This window comes from Lagopus muta, chromosome 5, assembly GCF_023343835.1.
Source record: "Lagopus muta isolate bLagMut1 chromosome 5, bLagMut1 primary, whole genome shotgun sequence".
In the NCBI taxonomy this organism is placed as follows: Eukaryota; Metazoa; Chordata; class Aves; order Galliformes; family Phasianidae; genus Lagopus; species Lagopus muta.
Window position 1 is genome coordinate 7,824,509 of NC_064437.1, and position 19,597 is coordinate 7,844,105.

The 19,597-nt window shown below is 42.4% G+C and overlaps 1 protein-coding gene across 1 annotated transcript in view; it reads left to right on the plus strand.

The window, feature by feature from the left end:
* Nucleotides 1-19,229, plus strand: part of TRABD2B (TraB domain containing 2B) — a 255,397-nt gene extending 236,168 nt beyond the window's left edge. The window contains exon 7 of the mRNA XM_048944471.1: nt 17,629-19,229. Coding sequence (XP_048800428.1) covers nt 17,629-17,851 — 223 coding nt within the window. The 3' untranslated portion in view covers nt 17,852-19,229. The remainder of the gene's footprint in view (nt 1-17,628) is intronic.
* The last annotated feature ends 368 nt before the right edge of the window (nt 19,230-19,597 follow it).

Below are 19,597 nucleotides of genomic sequence, written 5' to 3' on the forward strand. Positions count from 1 at the left end.
AACTAAGATTTGCTGATCTCCTGGGTAATTGGCTACACTGAACAATTCAGTGAAGGCTAATAAAAAAGTAAAAAACATTGATGAAATCTGTGGTTTCCTCTCCCATCTGCCTCCTTCCCTCTGAATCTAAACAAGATGAAAACGTTCTGCCTGGCTACATTTCACGTTTGAAATTGTTTCTCGAGAATCAAAATGAAATGGAGATTTCAAGTAGCAAGACTTTTTTTTTATTATTATTTTATTTTAATGACTTGATTTTACAGATCTGAAGCCTGCCTTTGGGAGGAATTTGAAGGCAGACAGTATTAAGACTCTAGCTAGCTTTCATAGCCAAAAAGCCAACTGGGGCAGCGAGAAGGGGAGGCGAAGCCCTCGCAATGGAAGGCTGCAGTCTGGCACACAGTGTATGTCATTGTTCCTGATGACACTGTGTTAGCTCAGTTTCCTCTATAATATATATAATTAATTACAGATCATTCACTACCTATTCATGATGAGTTGCTAAGTGAATTGAAAGAACAGAGAAATGCCTGTGAAGTTTCAAAGTAGCGAGCAAAGGCCAAATCAGCATTGCACCTTTGTTCTAGGGCAGGCAAAAAGCTTAAGGTTACAAACCAACAGCCCAAACAAATGGAGCATTCTCTCAAGGGGAGTGGGAACATTACAGCAGGGTGGGAGGGAGGCTCCTAGGTAAAAGGAAGCAGAGTTAGTAGCTGGGAGAATGTTTGGGAGGTGTGAGGCTTAGAAGGAGCAATGGCAGCTAGAGGGTGTGGAAGAGGAATACAATAGTGAGTAGAAAGAATTAGAGAGGACATCATGGGTAGATCATCCATTCCTATTGCCAAAGCGGAGATCTGGGCAAAGCCAGCACTTGGATATTGAGGACACACAGATGCTTCACTTGCATAGAAAAGAAATTAAAGGAAAAGAATTGTGATGAGAAAGAAGAGATTCTTGTCCTAGAGGTAAGCTTAGCTCTGCAAAACCTACCTTTAATGGGAAATGAAATGAATTTCCCTTGTAATTGGAAAGGGCATTTTTCTGATAGCCCAGTGCTGACTACACAACCCCAGATGAATGCAGTGACATCACAAGTATCAATTTATTTTATAAGCAATGGTTATTTTAGAGAGGAAAAAATATATATACCAGTGATGGATGAAGGGGATATAGTGTGTAATAAACTGCAGTAAGTGTGCCTGTATAAAGTGAACCTTATCAGTTTGGATGGAATTTAAGCACTTAGGCTGTTATCCTTTCTTTTAAGACAATGCGGTGATGGAAAACAGAACACTGTCAACTCAGACAAACTTTTAATTTCACTTAACTGCATCTGAAGGGTAAATTTCAGTAAATGAATCCAAATTGCTTCCTTTTCACAACACGCAGTGCTGAAATACAGTACTTAGCTTCATTAAAGAAAAGGCTGCTTTTCTTTAGAGGAGACCTAGACACTTTTGAAGTCTAACAGGTAAATTGTGGTCAGATGATTTCCCCTCACATGGTAGCTTTGAGATTGAAATTTCCATCACTGGGGCCTTGTTTGTTTAAATTACCCTCTCTGCCTCTCTGGGAAGGATACTGCTGGAGGCTGCATGCCTACTGCAGGGGATTGCTGCCTCCTCCAGCCTCCATGCAGCCAGCAGAATAGTTGTCCCCACTGCACATGCCCTGTGTTCAGCCTAACCTTGTCCAAAGGCCAAAGATTAGGAAGTAGCTTTGGGGCTTTCTAACTCGTTACAGTGTACCTGCCTCCCATGGGGACCCTACCAGCAGCCAGGAACAGTAGAAGCATAGGCGTGTTGAAGTCACACCTCCCCTCCCCTTGTCACACCTCATTGCTGGTTGGGGCCAGCGTTGTGTGGCCCGTTGGCTTTCCTCCAACATTTCTGCGTGCCATTTCCTTTGCTGTTCCCCTTGCAGGATTTCCTCCTCAGGAAACTTTCATGATCACAGTCCCTATCAGTAACTGCATCCAGTCTCTAGAGTATGGCACAGAAATGCCCTGAAAATCTCATGGCTTGGTAGAAGAGGTAGTTTGTCAGCTGAGTGGTCACGGAATATCCCCTGAACAATTCTCCATCCCAGTTCCTCTGCACCTTTGTATCTTGGACTGGCCTAAAACCTGCTCTTAGTTTGGTCAGTTTTCAGTGAATTCTGTTGGAAATCTATCTGGGAGCCAAAGAAGATGCTTTGGTCACTGAAACAGTGTGAGTTGGTCCTTCCCTCTCCCTCCAATCAGGGATGATCATAGAATTGTGGTATCATTAAGGTTGGAAAAACTAATAAGATCATCTAGTCCAGCCATCAAGCCATGCCTAGACCTCTCTCCACTGTGTCACTCAGTGTAACTTCTCTCCTTGAACATCTCCAGGGACAGCCACTCTATCACCTCTCTGAGCATGTTGTGCCAGTGCATCATAAGAAGCACTCATGCTTCTGTGAAAAGGTGGCTCCTCAGCTCCTCTTGAGCAAAACATGAGGTGTTTTGTACTTTTCCCTCCTTAGTCCCTCACTGTTTCCACTTGAACCTCCTCTAAGATGAGCATATGGCTTGATGCCTCCTTTCAACAAGCACCGATGTTGGCACCTCTCACCAGCCCTTAATGCTCAAGCCCTCCCATGGAAGTAAAATATCATCACAGTATATCTCAGTGCAGTATAAATAAGAAACAAATCTCCTGACTGTAACATATGATATGGTGATGACATATCCTCTGTCCCTAGACAGTTTTTGTTGAGGCTTCTTGGATTATCAGATTAGTCAGAGTGCACACAACGTATTAATTAAGGCTGCAAAACCTGTGCTCAGCGCAGAATTCTCTTGTGCATTTGCAGTAATGGATGGGAAATCTTGAAATTTGTGTCCAAAACTGGCATTTCCATGCTAATAGACCCTTCCTGTCAACTGGCCATGACTGATAACTTCTTTTGCCTTGTAAAATCAAAGAATAAATTTGCTACTCTGCAGATGGGGCTGGAGAGATGTGCAGGCACACTATCACCTGCTAGATACAGAAACACAAATGTATGCTTTACTTTGTTCTGTTGATTTTACATAGTTGAATGTTGCTGATGTTCTGTGTAATATGCAGATCCAGTGTGATGAAACACAGAGACTGGCAAACTTCAAAAGACACAAGCAATGGCTTTGCCTGTTTATTATTTTCACTCTTATATATCTCACCACCACTATGAGTGTGAAGCTGTATGTATGACCTATGAAATTAATGAAAGCTATAAATACATGCAAATCAATTCATTAGAAATAAAGAACACTAAAAATAGATGAAAACACATGAAAGTAGACAATTGGAATATAGATTTCATTCTTTCGTGAAACTAAACTCTTTATTGGCAATGTGCTAGGTATTTTATTTTCATGAAGCTTAAATCCATCATGAATATTAAACCCATATTTTTCAAGGCGAGCAAGTAACAAAATTGGAGCACATAAAAGCTTAGATTTTTGAACAGTGAGGTATTTTTCAGCACTGGGTACCTAAGAACACATTCTGCTCCTTCCTTCTTGATGCTGATTAAGATTGAAAACACAATGCAAGAGGTTTTATGGAACTCATTAAGATATTCCACTTCTTTTCTTGTTTTCTACTTTTCATTTGGTGTACACTGAGTAAAGGTAGTCCACACTGCATTTTTATATGCATCTCATTTGTATGTATTTTTGGTTAAACGTAGTCCTGCCATAGCAAGCCTTTTTAAACTGCTTAAAGTCTGTCTGATGCAGCACAAATAAAATGTTTGCTTAGGATTCAGTTTCAAAAATGAGCAGCTGCTGAGTTTTGATAATCTCTTCACTGTCATTTTTCCAGTGATGCACATCCCCACTTGTTCTGCTCCTTCCCAGCCAATGCTGTCTCGTTCCCACACCTGCTGCTGGGACTGCTCATAATCTTGAACAACCTGTTTACTTTTCAGTTCCCCGGTTCACCATTCTCTGCTTGAATTTTCTCATTCTCCTCTACTTGTTCTTCCTGCCCTGGTTAATACTGGCTGCATGTGGTTGGCAAAGAAGGGTTCAGGAGAATCCCTTCACCGTTTCCATCTTCATCCTCAGACCCCTGGACTATGGATGCCACCTACAACTCTCTGGGCTCATCTCACAGGAGGCTGCAATTCTATAAGCACTGCAAATTACTTCTGTCAGTCCATATCAGTGGAAGTGCATGCTTTGGGAGCCTTCAGCCGAACCTCTTTGATATGGAGCATGTCTCTAGTAAGCAGCATGTCTTTGACATATGGCATTAGTGCAGACTGCAGGAGACATAGCTAGGATTCTTTCTATGTCTTTTGTTTTCCTACTGGGCGAGGCAGTGTGGCAGCTTTTATTCCTTGCTAAATTCCTGGTCGTCATAAAGCACTCCATGTTCTTTCTGCTGATTTTCTTCCTCCTGGAAGCCTCGCAAGCAGTCTGTATGACTGTGACCAGCGCTAGAAACGTTGGGGGCTTGCATTTGCTCTGGATTATCTCATGCCCAGTATGGTCTCTACCTTTCGTATGCAAGTGTAGGTTCAACTTCTGCACCTTTGAACTGTGCTCTAGACACCCACAATAATGAAATTATTAGTAAAACCTTTGTGATAATGCATTGGATCGTTTTTCTATTTCTAAGCCATTAGATATGTGCTTACAGTTGACATTAAGTCAGGGAAAAGCTGGAGAAGTAAGTTTATTTTCAGTTTGTTTTAATGTTAATATTAAGATACCACGAGCGAGTGGGTTAGACTGTATTTAAGGCTTCCCATCCACAACTATTCCACCATAAATATTAGGTTTCAGGATTGGAGCTGTGGTACAAAATGTCTCCTGTGCAGAGAGGCAAAAAAAAGAAGCAGAGTGTTTATTCCACTGAAAGAGTTAATGCCAAATGAGTTTAACTGTCTTCTGTGTTAATGCAAGGCTTTTTCTCCATCTATTTTTAGTCTGTTCCAGCAGCGTATCCCACTGTGGTCTGGTATGCAAGAGCTTTGCTGTGAGGTTTGCAAACACTTGTATTTTTGTGTTGTGAGAACAAAGCATTTGTGTGTTATGGCAGTGTGTGTTCCTTCGAAAACTGAAGGGGAGCGCAGGCCGTGCATGTGATCCATGCACATGTTTATTGTTGCCTGCACATAACCATGTACAAATGGGCTCTGGAAGAGGGCTTGTTAGCAGATGTCGTCATGGCCCTTCCAATTTATAAATATGAGCCTTGACATTTATATTTTCCATATCCAGGGCTTTCACTGGCCAGATGTTCCGAGGATTGGCTCTTTGGAGCCTTTAACTATGACTCCTTGTGGCATATTGTGTATTGCACACAAAAGGAAAACAACTGTCTTTCTGACTCACATCAAGCAGACAAGGAGGGAAAACGCAGTGGATACCCTCTCGTAAATGGAATTCTTCTAAACCTAAATTGCACTTGAACATAGCTCTGTAAAGCTCTTCTTAGTCACTCAGCTGAGAAATAAGTTGTCTGGTTTAACAGGCAAAGAAAATTAAATACACGGTAACACTTCTCCTCTGTTGTTTAGGGTGGGTGAAGAGAGTGGTTTTTGTTAAACTGGCAAGGCTGACTGCAGTTGCAGACGCTGTACGAAGTGCTGAGTGGGCTTATGCCCAGGAAGAGTTGGATTTCTTCAGTGCAGAAGTGGGTAGTAAAGCACCTGTGCTTCCTAAATCACAGCTCTTCATACAAAAAGAGATCCTCCGTTAGGAAGTGTTGTTCTTTCCCTGTTGAATGGGTTGGGGACAATCTCTGCGTTCAGGCTCTTTACCTTCATCTAAAACACAGCTGTCCTAAGTTGAACATATGCATTTGGGTGACTTTCTTACCCAGCAGGTACCCAAATCCTCAAAAATTGTACATCTGCTGATTTGCAAGGTGAAACTACAGGCTTAGCAGAGCTACGTAAAATCCATAACCTATCAGAAATGTCTTCCAGTGAAATCACTTGGTTACCATAAAGAAATCTGTCATTAAAATTCAGTGGAAATGCACACATAAAGCTGTCGGTGTTACCCAGAGAAGGGTAAGGAGCAGCACAGGCAGCACTGCACACTGAAAGCCCAGCAGGACCTTGAAGGGCAGCTGTGCCCCAGGTCCAGTTACTCACTGGGACAAAGGAGTGGTAGGATTAGATAAATTCATATGGTTTCAATGCTATAAAAGCTGGGTTCCTGCAATTATAAAAATGCCAGGCCAAATTCTGATTTAACTCACATCTCCCCTTTACAACTCCTGAGTAACTGAACAAAGTAAGCATTATACCTGGGGTCTGAGCCCATTAAGCTGGAAAGAGAGGGAACCCAGCCAATTTCTTGCAAGCTGCTAGATGTCAGGGATGCTTTGCATAGCACTACCATGGAGAGGCATGATGCAGACCATGCTCACGGAATTCTTTGGCTCAGTTCTGTCGAGACACTTCAGGGTCCTGGTTATGACACCCAGCAGGGAAAGCTTGTGCAGCCTTTCCAGCCCTGCAGGCAAGCAAGTGGCTTTGTGTGAGTCACGAGTGACATCTCCAGGCTTTCAGAGTGTTTGGAAGCTCTTGCGTGGTGGCTGGTATCATCATAGTTGCTTTGCAAGCAGGGGGAATGATCTCAGACTTAGTATCTTAGACTAGAATCTATGAATCTAAGACATAGAATCATTAAGGTTAGAAAAGATCTCTAAGATCACACCACAGATATTGCCCACTGCCCACATCCCTCAGTGCCACATCCTCACAGTTCGTGAACACCTCCAGGGATGGTGACTCCACCACCTCTCTGGGTAAGCTGTGCCACTGCATCAACACTCTTTTGAAGAAGTTTTTCCTAATGGGCAATGCAGCAGTTTAATGTTCTTTCCATTTCTGCCCTGTAGATGTGCCTTATGAACCTCTTTTTTTTTTTCTTTTACTGTTATTATTATTTTGAGAGTGAGTCTGCTTGAAGGGAAAAGAAGCCAGTGCTTTTGTTCAGTGGAATGAGCTTACGTTCAGTGCTGCTCCAAATAACAGGTTCAGAGATCTGACCCGACCTTAATTGTTCTTATTTAAGAGAGACTCAGAAAAATAACGAGCAGTGAGCAGGGAAGTGAGCCCAGTGAATTAGAGAGAAAAATGTGATACAGAGTAAGTGGAGAGAAAAAAAAATGCCGTGTGAAGATGGAAAAAGAACTTGGGGAAGGAAAAAGAAAATTAAAATCAAATGGAAAAATGCAGTATGTTGGACATCCATTTAAACCAGTTTATATTTTGTTGTTCATTCTGTTCCTTAATACGTTGTGCAGGCATCTTCTTAGCTGAAATAATTGTGTGTCTTACAGAACAGTCTTGGAGCAAATACTTAATTTGACAGGATGTTTTAGGTGTTTCCCCAGTGCTGCCTATTCTAAATCATTTTAAAATCTGGAGAGGAAAGTCGATATCTTTTACAGTGTTTAACAAGAAAGTGACAGGGTCAAATATATACATCTCTACGAATCTATGTGTTCCCTAAGCACATCTAAACATGCATGGTTAATTCTGTGCATCTGCAAAATATATTTGAGCCACAGGGCCCACACAATACCAAACAAACTTGAATGTGCATAGGAGAGGGCAGATTGAGTCATTCTGTTTCTAATTAGTTGAAAGCTTGAACCCAAGAAATGAAATATGAATTTGGAATTTGACCACCCCAAAAATGCAAATTGTTTTGCATGTAGGGCTGTTCTAGAGTGAGCAAAATACCAACAAAAGAAGAGATACATTCAGCTCATTCTTGGAGTTTGGTTCAAAGCTACTTGATTGTGGTGCCATCAAATGAACCCTTTCCATATTGTATAACGATCAGGGTTCCCAGAAACTTCACAGATGGCATTACTGATGAGAATTTTGCAATTCTAAGCTCATCTGTATATGCATCCTTGATGTTCTCACTTACTTTGGCTAAGTGCTGCAATCATTATCTGTCCAACAACCAGAGGAACAAGTATTTGGTTATCTGAGCCGTGATGAGTGCCTTAATTGCACATACAAATCAGGTACATGGCCAGATGTGTGCAGAGGGTGGGGGCGAGTTGGTGGATGTTTTTGAGACCACATCACTGTTTAGGCTCTGGTGAATGCATCCTGGCTCACAGTTTCTGTACAGACATCTGAAACGAAGCATTCTGAGCTATTCCCCTGCTAGCAAGACCCTGGGTAAAACCGGAATGCATTATCCTGGCTCTGTGATTGCCTTGTCCCAGTGCAGAATCACAGGGGGATATTCTTAGGATATTAGAGAATCATCAAAGCATTTCTTAGAAGGGCAAAGGAAAGAGCTAGTGTTGTCATCTCCTGCTTCAGGACCACCCAGACACTCTACAACAGATCATGGGTCTTCAGCTACAGTATCTTGAATTATGGTTCACAGAGATTTTAAATTATTTCATTTATTTTTTTAATTTTATTTTATTTTAATTTTTTTTTTAATTTTTTTTTTAAAGGATGACATGCAGTTTCCTGACAGGCTGGTTTTAATAAGGTCAAAATCTTTGTTGTTGCCAAATCAGAGAGGAATATAACATCTTTAAGTCATTAGATGGGAATGGGGTAATTACTCAGGGGGTGTGCTTCAAAGGTTATTGGTTTTTACAGCATTCTGTGTTTTTACACCACTCTGCAGTTGTCTGAAAAGTAGCTGCAGGCCTGATTCTGCTCCTGCCACATGTGCTGGTGCACGATCTGCAGGGAAGGTATTTGTAAGGTTTTCTTGCAGCGTTTCAGGGCAGGAGGTTGAATGGGGCCATATGCAGTCTTCTCTAGGGACAGGGGAAACTTAAACCTAACCATAAGGTGCAAAAAAAATCCCAAACCTTTCCCACCCGCTGAAAGTTCAGGTCAGAAAAGTGCCCTCAGGCTGTGCTGGGGATGTTTCTCACCTGCTCCTTCCCTACCTGCTAAACACATGCACATGTCTCCCTTTGCACCTCTCTGTCCTCACTCTCACACTGACACTTCAAGGTCCTGACTCAACTGTGAGTCAGGAGAGGAATAGAATTGAAGTGATTTAATAAGGTTTTTGTGCTTCACCAATGGGTGGCACGGGGATAAAAAATAAATTTTCCTGGCTCTCAGCTCATGGGCCAGAATTGGAGACAAGTGGGCACTGACCTCCTCTTGGGGTCCTCCTCCTCCACAGGACCCCATGAATCACCCTCTCTTCTTCTGAGGCAAACCCAAGAGCTCCCTAAGAGATGGGATTGAGAAGACAGCAGCAGTATCCCTGCTGCTGTCAAATCATCAAAGAATGGCTTGGTTGAAAGCAACCTCAAGGATCATCAAGTTCCAGCCCCATCCCACAGGCAGGGCCACCAACTTCCAGATCTGCTACTAGACCAGACCACCCAGGGCCCCATCCAGCTTTGTCCTGAACACTTCCAGGAATGGAGCATCCACAACCTCTCTAGGCATCTGTAAAAAACTTCCCCCTGACATACAATCTAAACCTTCCGTCCTTGAGCTTAAAACCATTCCATCATTCCCCCTCATCCTATCACTATCTACTCTTTAAAAAGCTGATTCCTTTCTGTAATACTATAATGTGATGGAAAGTACAGCAATAATAGTGGGGTGGCAAAGTCCTAGGTTACAGCAAATGAGGAGAAGCCCAAACACAGCAGCTACAGATGCAGAAATGAAGGAAGAAAATTTGCTTACTTTTGAAAGGTTCCAGGTATGCAGGGATCTCCAGCAAGATACCCTCATCTCCACTGTTAACCCTTAAATCAGGTCGGGGGAGGAGTGGATCCTGGCTCCAACCCTTCCAGTCACTCAGCTGCATTGCATGCACCTGAGCTTCCCTGGGTTGGCCCTGCCTTCCCACCAGGTGCTCAATTACTGTTTCAAGCTGTGACTTAGCATTTCTGCTACACCCTCATTTTTATAATCCCCTTTTAAATACTGAAGTCTGCAGTAAGGTCTCCTTGCAGCCTTCTCCAGGCTGAACAAGTGCAGCTCCCTCAGCCTGTCCTCCTAAGGGAGGTGCTCCAGCCCTATGATTATCTTTGTGGCCCTCCTCTGCACCCTCTCCAACAGCTCCACATCTTTTCTCTATTGGAGGCCCCAGATCTGGGCTTGGTACTCTGGATGGGGCTTCACAAGAACAGAGTAGAGAGGGACAATCACCTTCCTACTGGCCACCCCTCTCCTGATGGAGCCCAGGATGCCATTCGCCTTCCAAGCTGCAAGAGCACACTGCTGGCTCATGTTTAGTTTTTCATCCACCAGGATCCCCAGGTCCTTCTCCCCAGGGCTGTTTTCAAGGAGCTCTTCTTCCAGTCTGTATATGTATCTGGAATTACTCCAACCCAAGTGCAAGACCTTGCACTTTGTTATGTTGAACCTCCTTAGGTTCACACAGGCCCGCCTTTCAAGTTTGTCAAAGCCCTCTGGATGCCATCCCTTCCTTCTAACGTGTCAACTGCGTCACTCAGCTTGGTATCATCAGCAAGCTTGCTGAGGGTGAACTCGATGTTGAGTAGCACCAGTCCCAAGACAGATCCATGGGGGACACTGTTCATCAAAGTCTCCACCTAGACACACTGCCATTCAGCACAACCCTCTGTCTAATGCCTTCCAACCAATTCCTTATCCATTGAATAGTCCAGCCCTCAAATCCGTATCTCTCCAATTCAGAGATAAGGATGTGGTGGTGGACCGCATCAAAGTCTTTGCACAAGTCCAGGTAAATGACAGTGGTCACCTTCCTTTTGTCCACTGATGTCATCACTCCATCATAGAAGACCACTAGGTTGCTCAGACATGGATTTCCCTTCATACAGCTGTGCTGGCTATCTCGGATCACCTGCTCATCCTACATCTGTCTTAACATGTCTTCTAGAGGATCTGTTCTATGATCTTCCCAGCTACAGAGGTGAGACTCACCAGCCTGTAGTTCCCTGGGACCTCCTTCCTCCAATTCTGGTAAATGGGAATGACATTTTCTTTTTTCCAGTCCGTGGGGACTTCTCCCAACAGCCACAACTTCTCAAATATGATGAAGAGTGGCTCAGCAATCACATCAGCCAGCTTCTTCAGGACCCTGGGATGCATATCATCCAGCCCCATAGGGTTGTATACGTTCAGTCTCATGAGTTGACGTTGCTCTGCTCTTACAGAAGGGGGGGATTTACTCTCCCAGTTAATACCTACAGGCTCAAAGATGTGAGCAATACGAGAATCTTGGCTGCCAACAAAGACCAGGCAAAGAACTCATTTAGTACCTTAGCCTTCTCTGTATCTGTTATAGCCAGTTCTCCTTTCTCATTTTCCAAAGGAAGTATGCTCTCTTTGGCCTGACTCTTCTGGCCAATGTACCTAGATAATCCCATCTTGTTGTTTTTAACATTCCCTGTCAAGTTCGTTCTATCTGTGCACCTCTCTTCAAGTCCAGATAGAGCCTGAAGGTAATCTTCATTTCTACTCCTCACTGTGTTTTGCACAATGAAAGGAGCATTCTTTCTCTTCCCCAAGCCTGATTTAGGAAAGACTGCAGTAGGCTGTCCTTACCAATCAAAGTCCACAATGGGACACGAATTTAGCTGAGGTTCAACAGACCATAATTCCAGAGGGAAGGCTCTGAAGGACAGCTCATTCTTGGAGATGCCTTTGTGGGGATGGTGTCCTTTGGAGATGTCTCATTCCCAATTGACTGTAAAGAAAACACAGATAAATAGCTCTGACTGCAAGTCTGCCTAATTGTAGCCTGTAGCTACAATTAATCCCACCCTTAAATCCTGTTAAAGTCCAGGGCTTCTGAAGGACAATTTGTGATTCTCCTTGGTGGCATCTTCTGCGGGTACTGCTGACAGCCTCTCTCCAGCATGTCTGGGAGGCATCCTGTTCTTGTATGCTGCATTCTTGGGTCTGGCAAGGAAGATGCCCCCCCCACCATCCATCCAGTGATTTGCCTTATGCCAGGCACATTTTGATAGAGTGCAGCAGCATCCTGGCATGCTTGGTCATGGCTTTTTGGCCTTTCAGAGCCATTGCCTTGTGAAACTTGTGCTTCAAATTTCCTCCTTTCCCTCACTGCCTTCTTATTCCTCCTAGAGATAAGCCAATGCCCTAACAAAGAGCAGGGCTCATCACAGACGTAGAATCATAAAATCTTTGAGTTGGGACCATTAAAGGCCATCTAGTCCAACTCCCTTTGCTTCTGCTCGGAGGCTGGAGGCTCCAAATGTTCATTCCAAAGGGGAATGGCTGGCTTGCCAGCAGTCTCTAGGGGAGACAGAGCACTGAAATAAAGCAGGGTCTGTGCTCCAAGTTCTTTGCAGGTGGGAGTATAGTTCCCATTGATATCCTGATGGAAGAGAAGCTCAGATTGATGGTGGCAGGTTGTTGAAATGCTCCTGATGTTGTTGCCTGACCCCTGTACCAACAGTGCGGTTTATCTGCCTCTCTGTGCTTCTAGAGAGGGCAGATTCTTGTAGTGGAGAAAATGGAAAATGGCCAAAGACCTAGGCTCCCTGTAGCTCCAGGATAAAGGGAAGATAATAAAGATAAGGCTCTTCTTTGGCTCATCCTGTGTTCTCTGTTGGCCACAAACCAGTGTGTGAGATTGCTCACTCATCCAGACATGCAAAGGCAGCTTACTGCACTACTGCAAATGAATGGTCTCCCCTGGACAAAACTCTGATTCCTTAATCTGATCCAGATTGGAGTTTTCTGGTTTTTTTCTTCTTTTTTTTCGATGAACTGAATGAATCTTGCCAAAGCGTGAGCCTGTTGGCCTTGATCCTGCAAGAGGTTTTAGAACGTGCTGAGTTGTAGGTATGTGCAGACGAACCTTTCTGGGAGCGCTTGTGCCTGCAGAGCTAAGAGTCCTGCTCGTTTGAGACTCAGCATCCTGCAGGACTTATCCCACTGGCTGCAAGAACTGTGTCCACAAGAAAGGCAGTATTAAAAGGTTTTCAGTTGAAAAATGCTTATTTTCAGTGTTCAATCTATGCTAGCACATCATCTTAATAAGCTGCTTTCATCAGATTTCATACTGTAAGAAAGGCAGCCTGAATCCACATTTGTTTATATTTATTTAAAATACTTGTCATGTGCTTACATAGCTCCTTTGATCCAGGAAAATCCCCAAACACTTTTTTAAGTTCTGCTTTAAAAGGCCACTTCCTCCAATTTGAATGGAAACCATGTTGGGACTGAAAGATGGCAGCAGATAAAAAAAAAAAGCATGCAAATACAAACTCCTAGAATCAAGTAATTAAGGTGAGAAAAAGACCCTCGAATCCAACGGTCCACCTACCACCAGTATTACCTACTGAACCATGTCCCTCAGTGCTACATCCCCACCATTCTTGAACACCTCCAGGGATGGTGACCTCACCACCCCTCTGGGCAGCCTTTGCCAGTACATGACTGCTCTTTCAGAGGAGAAATATTTCCTGGTACCCAACTTGAAGCTCCCCTGGAGCAGCTTCAGCATCACCAGAACTGAGCCAGTCTCCTCCCCTCAGAGTACACCAATTTTCCATCAGCTTGAGATCAGTTACTGGGAGCTTTATGCTTCCAGTACGGGTGGTTTGGGAGCAGAAATAGCGAAAAGACCATCTTCATGGAAACTGCAAAGTGGGTTCCTAAGTGGGAACCAGAGCTTCTCATGGACTTTCACAAGGACTTGCAGTAAAAGAGTAGGGAGAATTGTTCACACATATGAGAAAAGACTGAGCTGAAACATGGTTAAGTCTTCAAACTACTTGAAAGGCTGCTGAGAAAAGGAAAGGAATGAACGGGTCTGTGGGGACAGCAGGAGTCACGAACTCGAGCTGCAGCATGGGATATTTGGTGAAACATGATGCAGTAATTCTGGATGTCAGATCTCTCTGCAGAGACTCTGGAATTGCTATCACTGTATGCAGTTTTGAAGACTGGATTAGACATACAGCTCAGGAGAGTTTCGATCTCCCAGTCTTTGCAACAGATGGGCCAGAAAGTCCCTCCTTAGCCCTGTGTTCTGTGATTCTGATGTGATGTCACACGTGGTCAAATGTGCCCTGCATATGGGAATAAACCTGAAGTTAAACTGAAAATGTATTTCCAAGCTCCTTGCAAGCTAAACCAGAACAGAAATTCCCCCATGAGGCTGTGTGTGCATTTTATTTTTCAATTTTAACATGCTCCCAAATCATCAAGGTGCTTCAGCGTACCCCCAGCATAAAGGACTTGATTCATGTAATTGGATTCAGTAGGATCTGTTCATACAGCCTGTGACTGAGGCCCTATTTTTGAGAAAGTTTTACACATTCTAGTGGTGGTAAGACAATGTATGACTAATGCAGTGATTTGAAAAACTGCCCTATTATCTGATCAAAAGTACAAGCTTGTGAATGTGATACCGCAGGTCTTTTGGCTAAAATATACCTGGAGTCTTCCAAATTCTTAAAACAATCCCATACACAGGAGCAAAAAAGAGACGTATGAACAGCAGAGCCACTGGTTGCCTATTCATCATCACTCATGTGGAATGGTTTACTAAAGACATTTTTATCAGATGCAAAAAACTCAAACATGGAATAGCCTCGTCTGGCAAGAGAATGTGTGACAATAATTTAGCTTATTATCCCCAAGATCTGTGATTCATCTTGTGAATCACACATACAGTTCAGGAAGAATCAAAACCTCTCTGAGGTCAGTGGGAAGCATCCAGTTGAGTTCAGGGGACCCTGCTTCTCCTTTCCTATGGGAGTCAGTGAGATTCCCACACGCCTGGGCACATGTGCTCAGAGTGAGCTTGGAAAAGTTCTCTCATCACCTGAGCCACCTCTAAGATGAGGTTGCAATCAAACCAAGCTGTCTTACCTTGTGTAACCTGCAGGAAAAGGAAGACCCCCAGAGGGCATGGTGGGGATGGGCTGGCAGTTGGACTAGATAGATGATCTTAGTGGTCTTTTTCAACCTTAACGAATCTAAGGCTCTACCCCTGGAGACTGAGATTTCTCTTCCCACTCACCATAGGAACAGTCAGGTTACAATCTTGAACCAAAGATTTTACAAGAAGGCATGTAGTGTTTGTTAAAAGCAATCATTCTCTTTATCTCTAGACCACCTGGGCAGTAGGCTAGCATGCTAGAAGTGGAGTTGCATTTAACAAAATATATCATATGGCTAAGCTATGATTCATCTGCTGTTTGTGTGTCTTGTACACGTTAATGGAAACACACTGTTCTTCCCTATTAAAGCACTTATGGATTTTTTTTTTTTTTTTAACTAACAAATAACCCCACCTAACAATATTTATCTTAACAAAGAAACATCTCTATAAATCTAATGTCTTGAAACCAGTAAATGACCTCACTGGCTGAGAAGAGTGGTAAAAACTTCTCAGGTCTCTTGACAGGAAGCCCTGGATTTTAAGTTAATAGTCCCCCCAACCTTTTTTTTTTTTTTTTTTTTTTTTTCAAGGAAGGAAAAAAAAACCACCAAAGCAAAACACTTCTGGAAGTTTGCTAAAAAATGGAAGCACATCATACAGAAATGCAAACTCTTGATTTAAGACTCCTTTAGAAACCCTCCGGTTGGCTGTGAATCCCTAACCAGCCTGTCCCCCACCCCAGACAACTCACATCATACATCCCAGAGGTGCAAAATGACAGTCTGTGCAAGGGACATCGTACCTTTTAGTCTCACTGGAGAAGCAAGCCCATAAAATGGGACAGGAGTAGGCTATACCCAAACTGTAAATCCTGCATGGCATTGTGGTGACATTTGAAAACCAGAAGTCAAACCTTTCTTGCAAACTTAATTTTAACTTAGGGCTAAATGGCTTATTTCTGTAAAGCTACAAGTCACCTGAAGAAGAGTACAAGCACCTTACTAAGGGCAAACGGTATGGAGTTAAAGATTTAAAACAGAGCATAACCTTATCCCAAATCTAATGTTTTTTGATGCAGTATCACAAGTTCTGAAGCTGCATACCCTGCGTCATCCATTAAAGATACAATCCAACCACTCACCATAGGAATTTAGATAAGAGCTGTCTCCAGCATTGTGCGATTTCAGAATCCTCTGTTTACAGCAGTTTGTTCCTCTGGTATAAGCACTCCTTCTCACTATCAAGACATAATACTGGCTAAATGGAGTATCTATTCTCATGAAGCAGTCCCCACGTATTTAATTCTAGGCTGCCTTTACCTCCAATTCATCGCACATCAGTTAAGGTCCCACCCAGAAAATGTGGTGACAGTGTAAAGAATGAGGGAGGAACTGAAAAGAATTACCCTAAAACCCAGAGTGAAGTGCTATGTGCTGTGATTGTCTGCTGCATTTGATGTTGACCAGCATGAGTTTACCAGTGCCCTCTTCTGGGTGGACTCTGATCTTCTTACAGCTTATGAGCAATTCAACACTTCTTAAGCATCTGAGCTAAAAAGCTCTGAACAGTGGTGATAATTATATGCTATCTCAGTATTGACTTAGACAGAAAAAGACAAAAGCATTCATTGCCTCTAAATTCTGTGCATGAATCTGGAACGAAGTATTGTTCCTTTTATCTGATCTTACTCAAGGCACAGCCTTTTTCCTCCAGGGTCAGGATCTCAGATACTGTAGCTAAATAGTTACAGGACTGCAGAGCTTCTTACACCATAAAAAAAAAATTATGTGAAGGTCATTTTTAGTGCTCCCAAATTCCCTCTATGGAAGATTTAAGAAGTAACAGAGAGAATCTGCAGGTATTCGTGTCACATCTTGTTTTCAGAAGGACTTGTCTATTTCCCCCTTGCTCCACAGCAGAGCCTTGTTTTTAAGTCCAGGATCTACCTTGCACAGTCTGCATACTCACGTATGCTGCTCTGTGACAGCTGATGGATTATGGACCATCCAGTGCTGGGTGCAAAGGAAGCATTTTATGAAATGGAAATTACAACTTAAAACTTGCAAATCAATGGAGAACTGACTTTTTTTGACCTTTACTGTCATGGGAATCGTGATGAATTCCAACATGCACATTCAAATCGAAGTACTAACTCAAGCTGCAATCAATAAGCAATCACACTACTATTGAGGCAAAGCCACAGCTGGAGAAACTTCACCCTGAGTCTGTTTTTGGCATTGTCTTAGGATCCAGAATTCCCTAAAACTAGGAAAAGAAATGAAACTGCTTGGTCTCCTATGCCCAAAGTTATTGGTTTTGTAAGGGATCCTAGGGAATTCCTTATGAGGTGTGAAACAGGAGAAGGACATCTCTTTTGGCCCCTCCTGGACTTGGTATCAAGTCCTTGGTGGGAAATCATAGCTCTGAGACATTCCAAATGGTTCAGTACAAGGATACACCTGTCACAGTCTCTGAAAGATGGCCAGTAGTGGATGCTTAAAAAAAAAAAATTAAAAAATGAGTGCAATAAATTAAATTCATCAAGAGTGATCTCTTCTTTGGTTATATCCTTCCAGCAGCCAGAATTGAAGGGACTTCCTGAATCAGAGCTGTGTCCAGACCATCACAATTAGCGTCCTCTGGGAGTCTGAGGGCAACTGAGTCTACTGAGGGCAAAAAAATAATTGAGATTGAGATGGTTGTTGTTACTGCCAGCTTGGACATCAGCTCACAGAACAGAGACAAGGGCTCTCCCATTTAATTTCCTTCTTTGTGTTTTCTTTTAGCACCACCACGTTGCCTTCCTATATCAGGATAACCAATGGCTACATCACAGTCAAACCTCCCATTTGGATTTCCAACCGGCTGGACCAGAGGCCACGCTCAGATCACCCATCCCAGCCTCAGCCTACAAGCTCAGCCTCAGCCACCATATTATGGACATCAGTGACTGCTCCTCTCTACGTGGCCATAGCTTCATTCCTCCTGAATCTACTGCAGCCTTCCTGACCACATTAGTATTACGTGCAATCCCTTGGAATAGAGAAGAGAGATAATTTATGAACGAATTGGATGTTTTGACAGCATTTCCAGACTGGACCTTCTCAGTGAATCAAGAGTGCCTTCTAGCTGATTTTGTCTCTTTGCCCAGATACATTTTGAAACTCTAAAGCTTTATTGTAACACTGACTTACATCTTCTTTTTGTAGAAGGATCTTTATTTCCCATAGTGCTATGGGGTTTTGTAAAATATTCATGTTCATATAAAGAAAAAAGAAAAAAAAGTGTATTTATTCGACTGGTAAACTTATTTTTTTCTTGTTGTATATGTCAATAACATCCCTAGTAATCAGTAGCGATGGTGAAACAGATAAATTAATATTTTCTATATTTGTTTTTTAACTGACAACTCTGCAAATGCCTGAAGTGGCACCAAAATGAATGGCTTGTTTCTTTAAACATAACTTCTTACAGCAACAATCCAATAAGTACATTTGTACTCTATTTTGCTTTTTCTAAAATTCTCATTAGAATAACTTAGACTAAATAAAGCAGATCCCCTTATCTGCGGCCTATGCCCAATAGAGGGATAAGTGCACTCTCAAATCAGCTGCTACAACCTAAAATCTCAGTTATTTTTGTATGACTTAGTAAGTCGTTAGTCAAGATAACCCTCTGAGTTCCCCAGTTGTCTTTAACTCAACCATTCACCTTCTCTAGAAATTACCAATCTCCCTTTTTAGCCTGAGATTAAGACATCTTTCTCTTAATAAAAGATTTCATTTTAACTGCAGTAATCCCACTGGAATTATTCTCTCCCTCTTTTTATATAAACACAAGCCTTCAATCCTTCCCAGCATAAATGAGAGCAGGACTTGGTCTGTCTATAGAGCATAAAGATGCAATATCGTGCTAATCTGTAGAACTGCTTTATTAATTCAATTGATAAATAGATAGTCAACCTGCAAGGAGGGAAGGAAATGTCTAGAAATCATCGATCGGCATCTTGCTATTGTGCTTAGAGTTGAAATCCTTGTATTGAATTATAATCTGTCCACAATCTCTTCAAGGCTACAGGAACCAAGGTAATTCCTCTGTCATGCAAAACCTCTCCTCTGTTTGTAGACTACGTCCATCTAAGTCAATAGAAGGATTAAGTTCTGACAACTTGCACTCAATGAAAAAATTCGCCCAATCTCCAAGCAGCTACTTCTCATTAATCAGATGAACATCATCTATGGGAAAAAAATACATCCATCTTAATAACAGCCATGTTTAGTAAGGCTGTTGTTAATTTTTTTCCAAAAAACACAGGATGAAAAAAAAATGACTTTCACTGCAAAAAATCCTAACAATTTTTTTTTTTAAATAGTCTTTTTTTTTTTTTCCCTGAAGTCATCTGCAGTGCAAAAATCTGAAGTGTCATGAAAATATCTCAAAGAAGAACTGAAAATAAAAAAAGGAAAACACCATCCATCTATGAAAAAGCATTGCTTTTTCACCTTAAGAATCACATTCAGATAATGACAGCAATCACAATAACACAGCAGCATCACCTTCAGAACTGGAGACAATTCCATGTCATCTTTAGGTCTCCTGAGTGGAAGATGGTTCAGGATTCACAGTTTGTCACCAGAATAATGAGTCAGGGAAGAAGCTTAGGAAATAATCAGCCTGAAATAAGTACGTGGTTTTATTTGGAACCATGATAAACCAGAGCTTTTCTACCATGCATCCCAGCCCATTGCTTTGCCA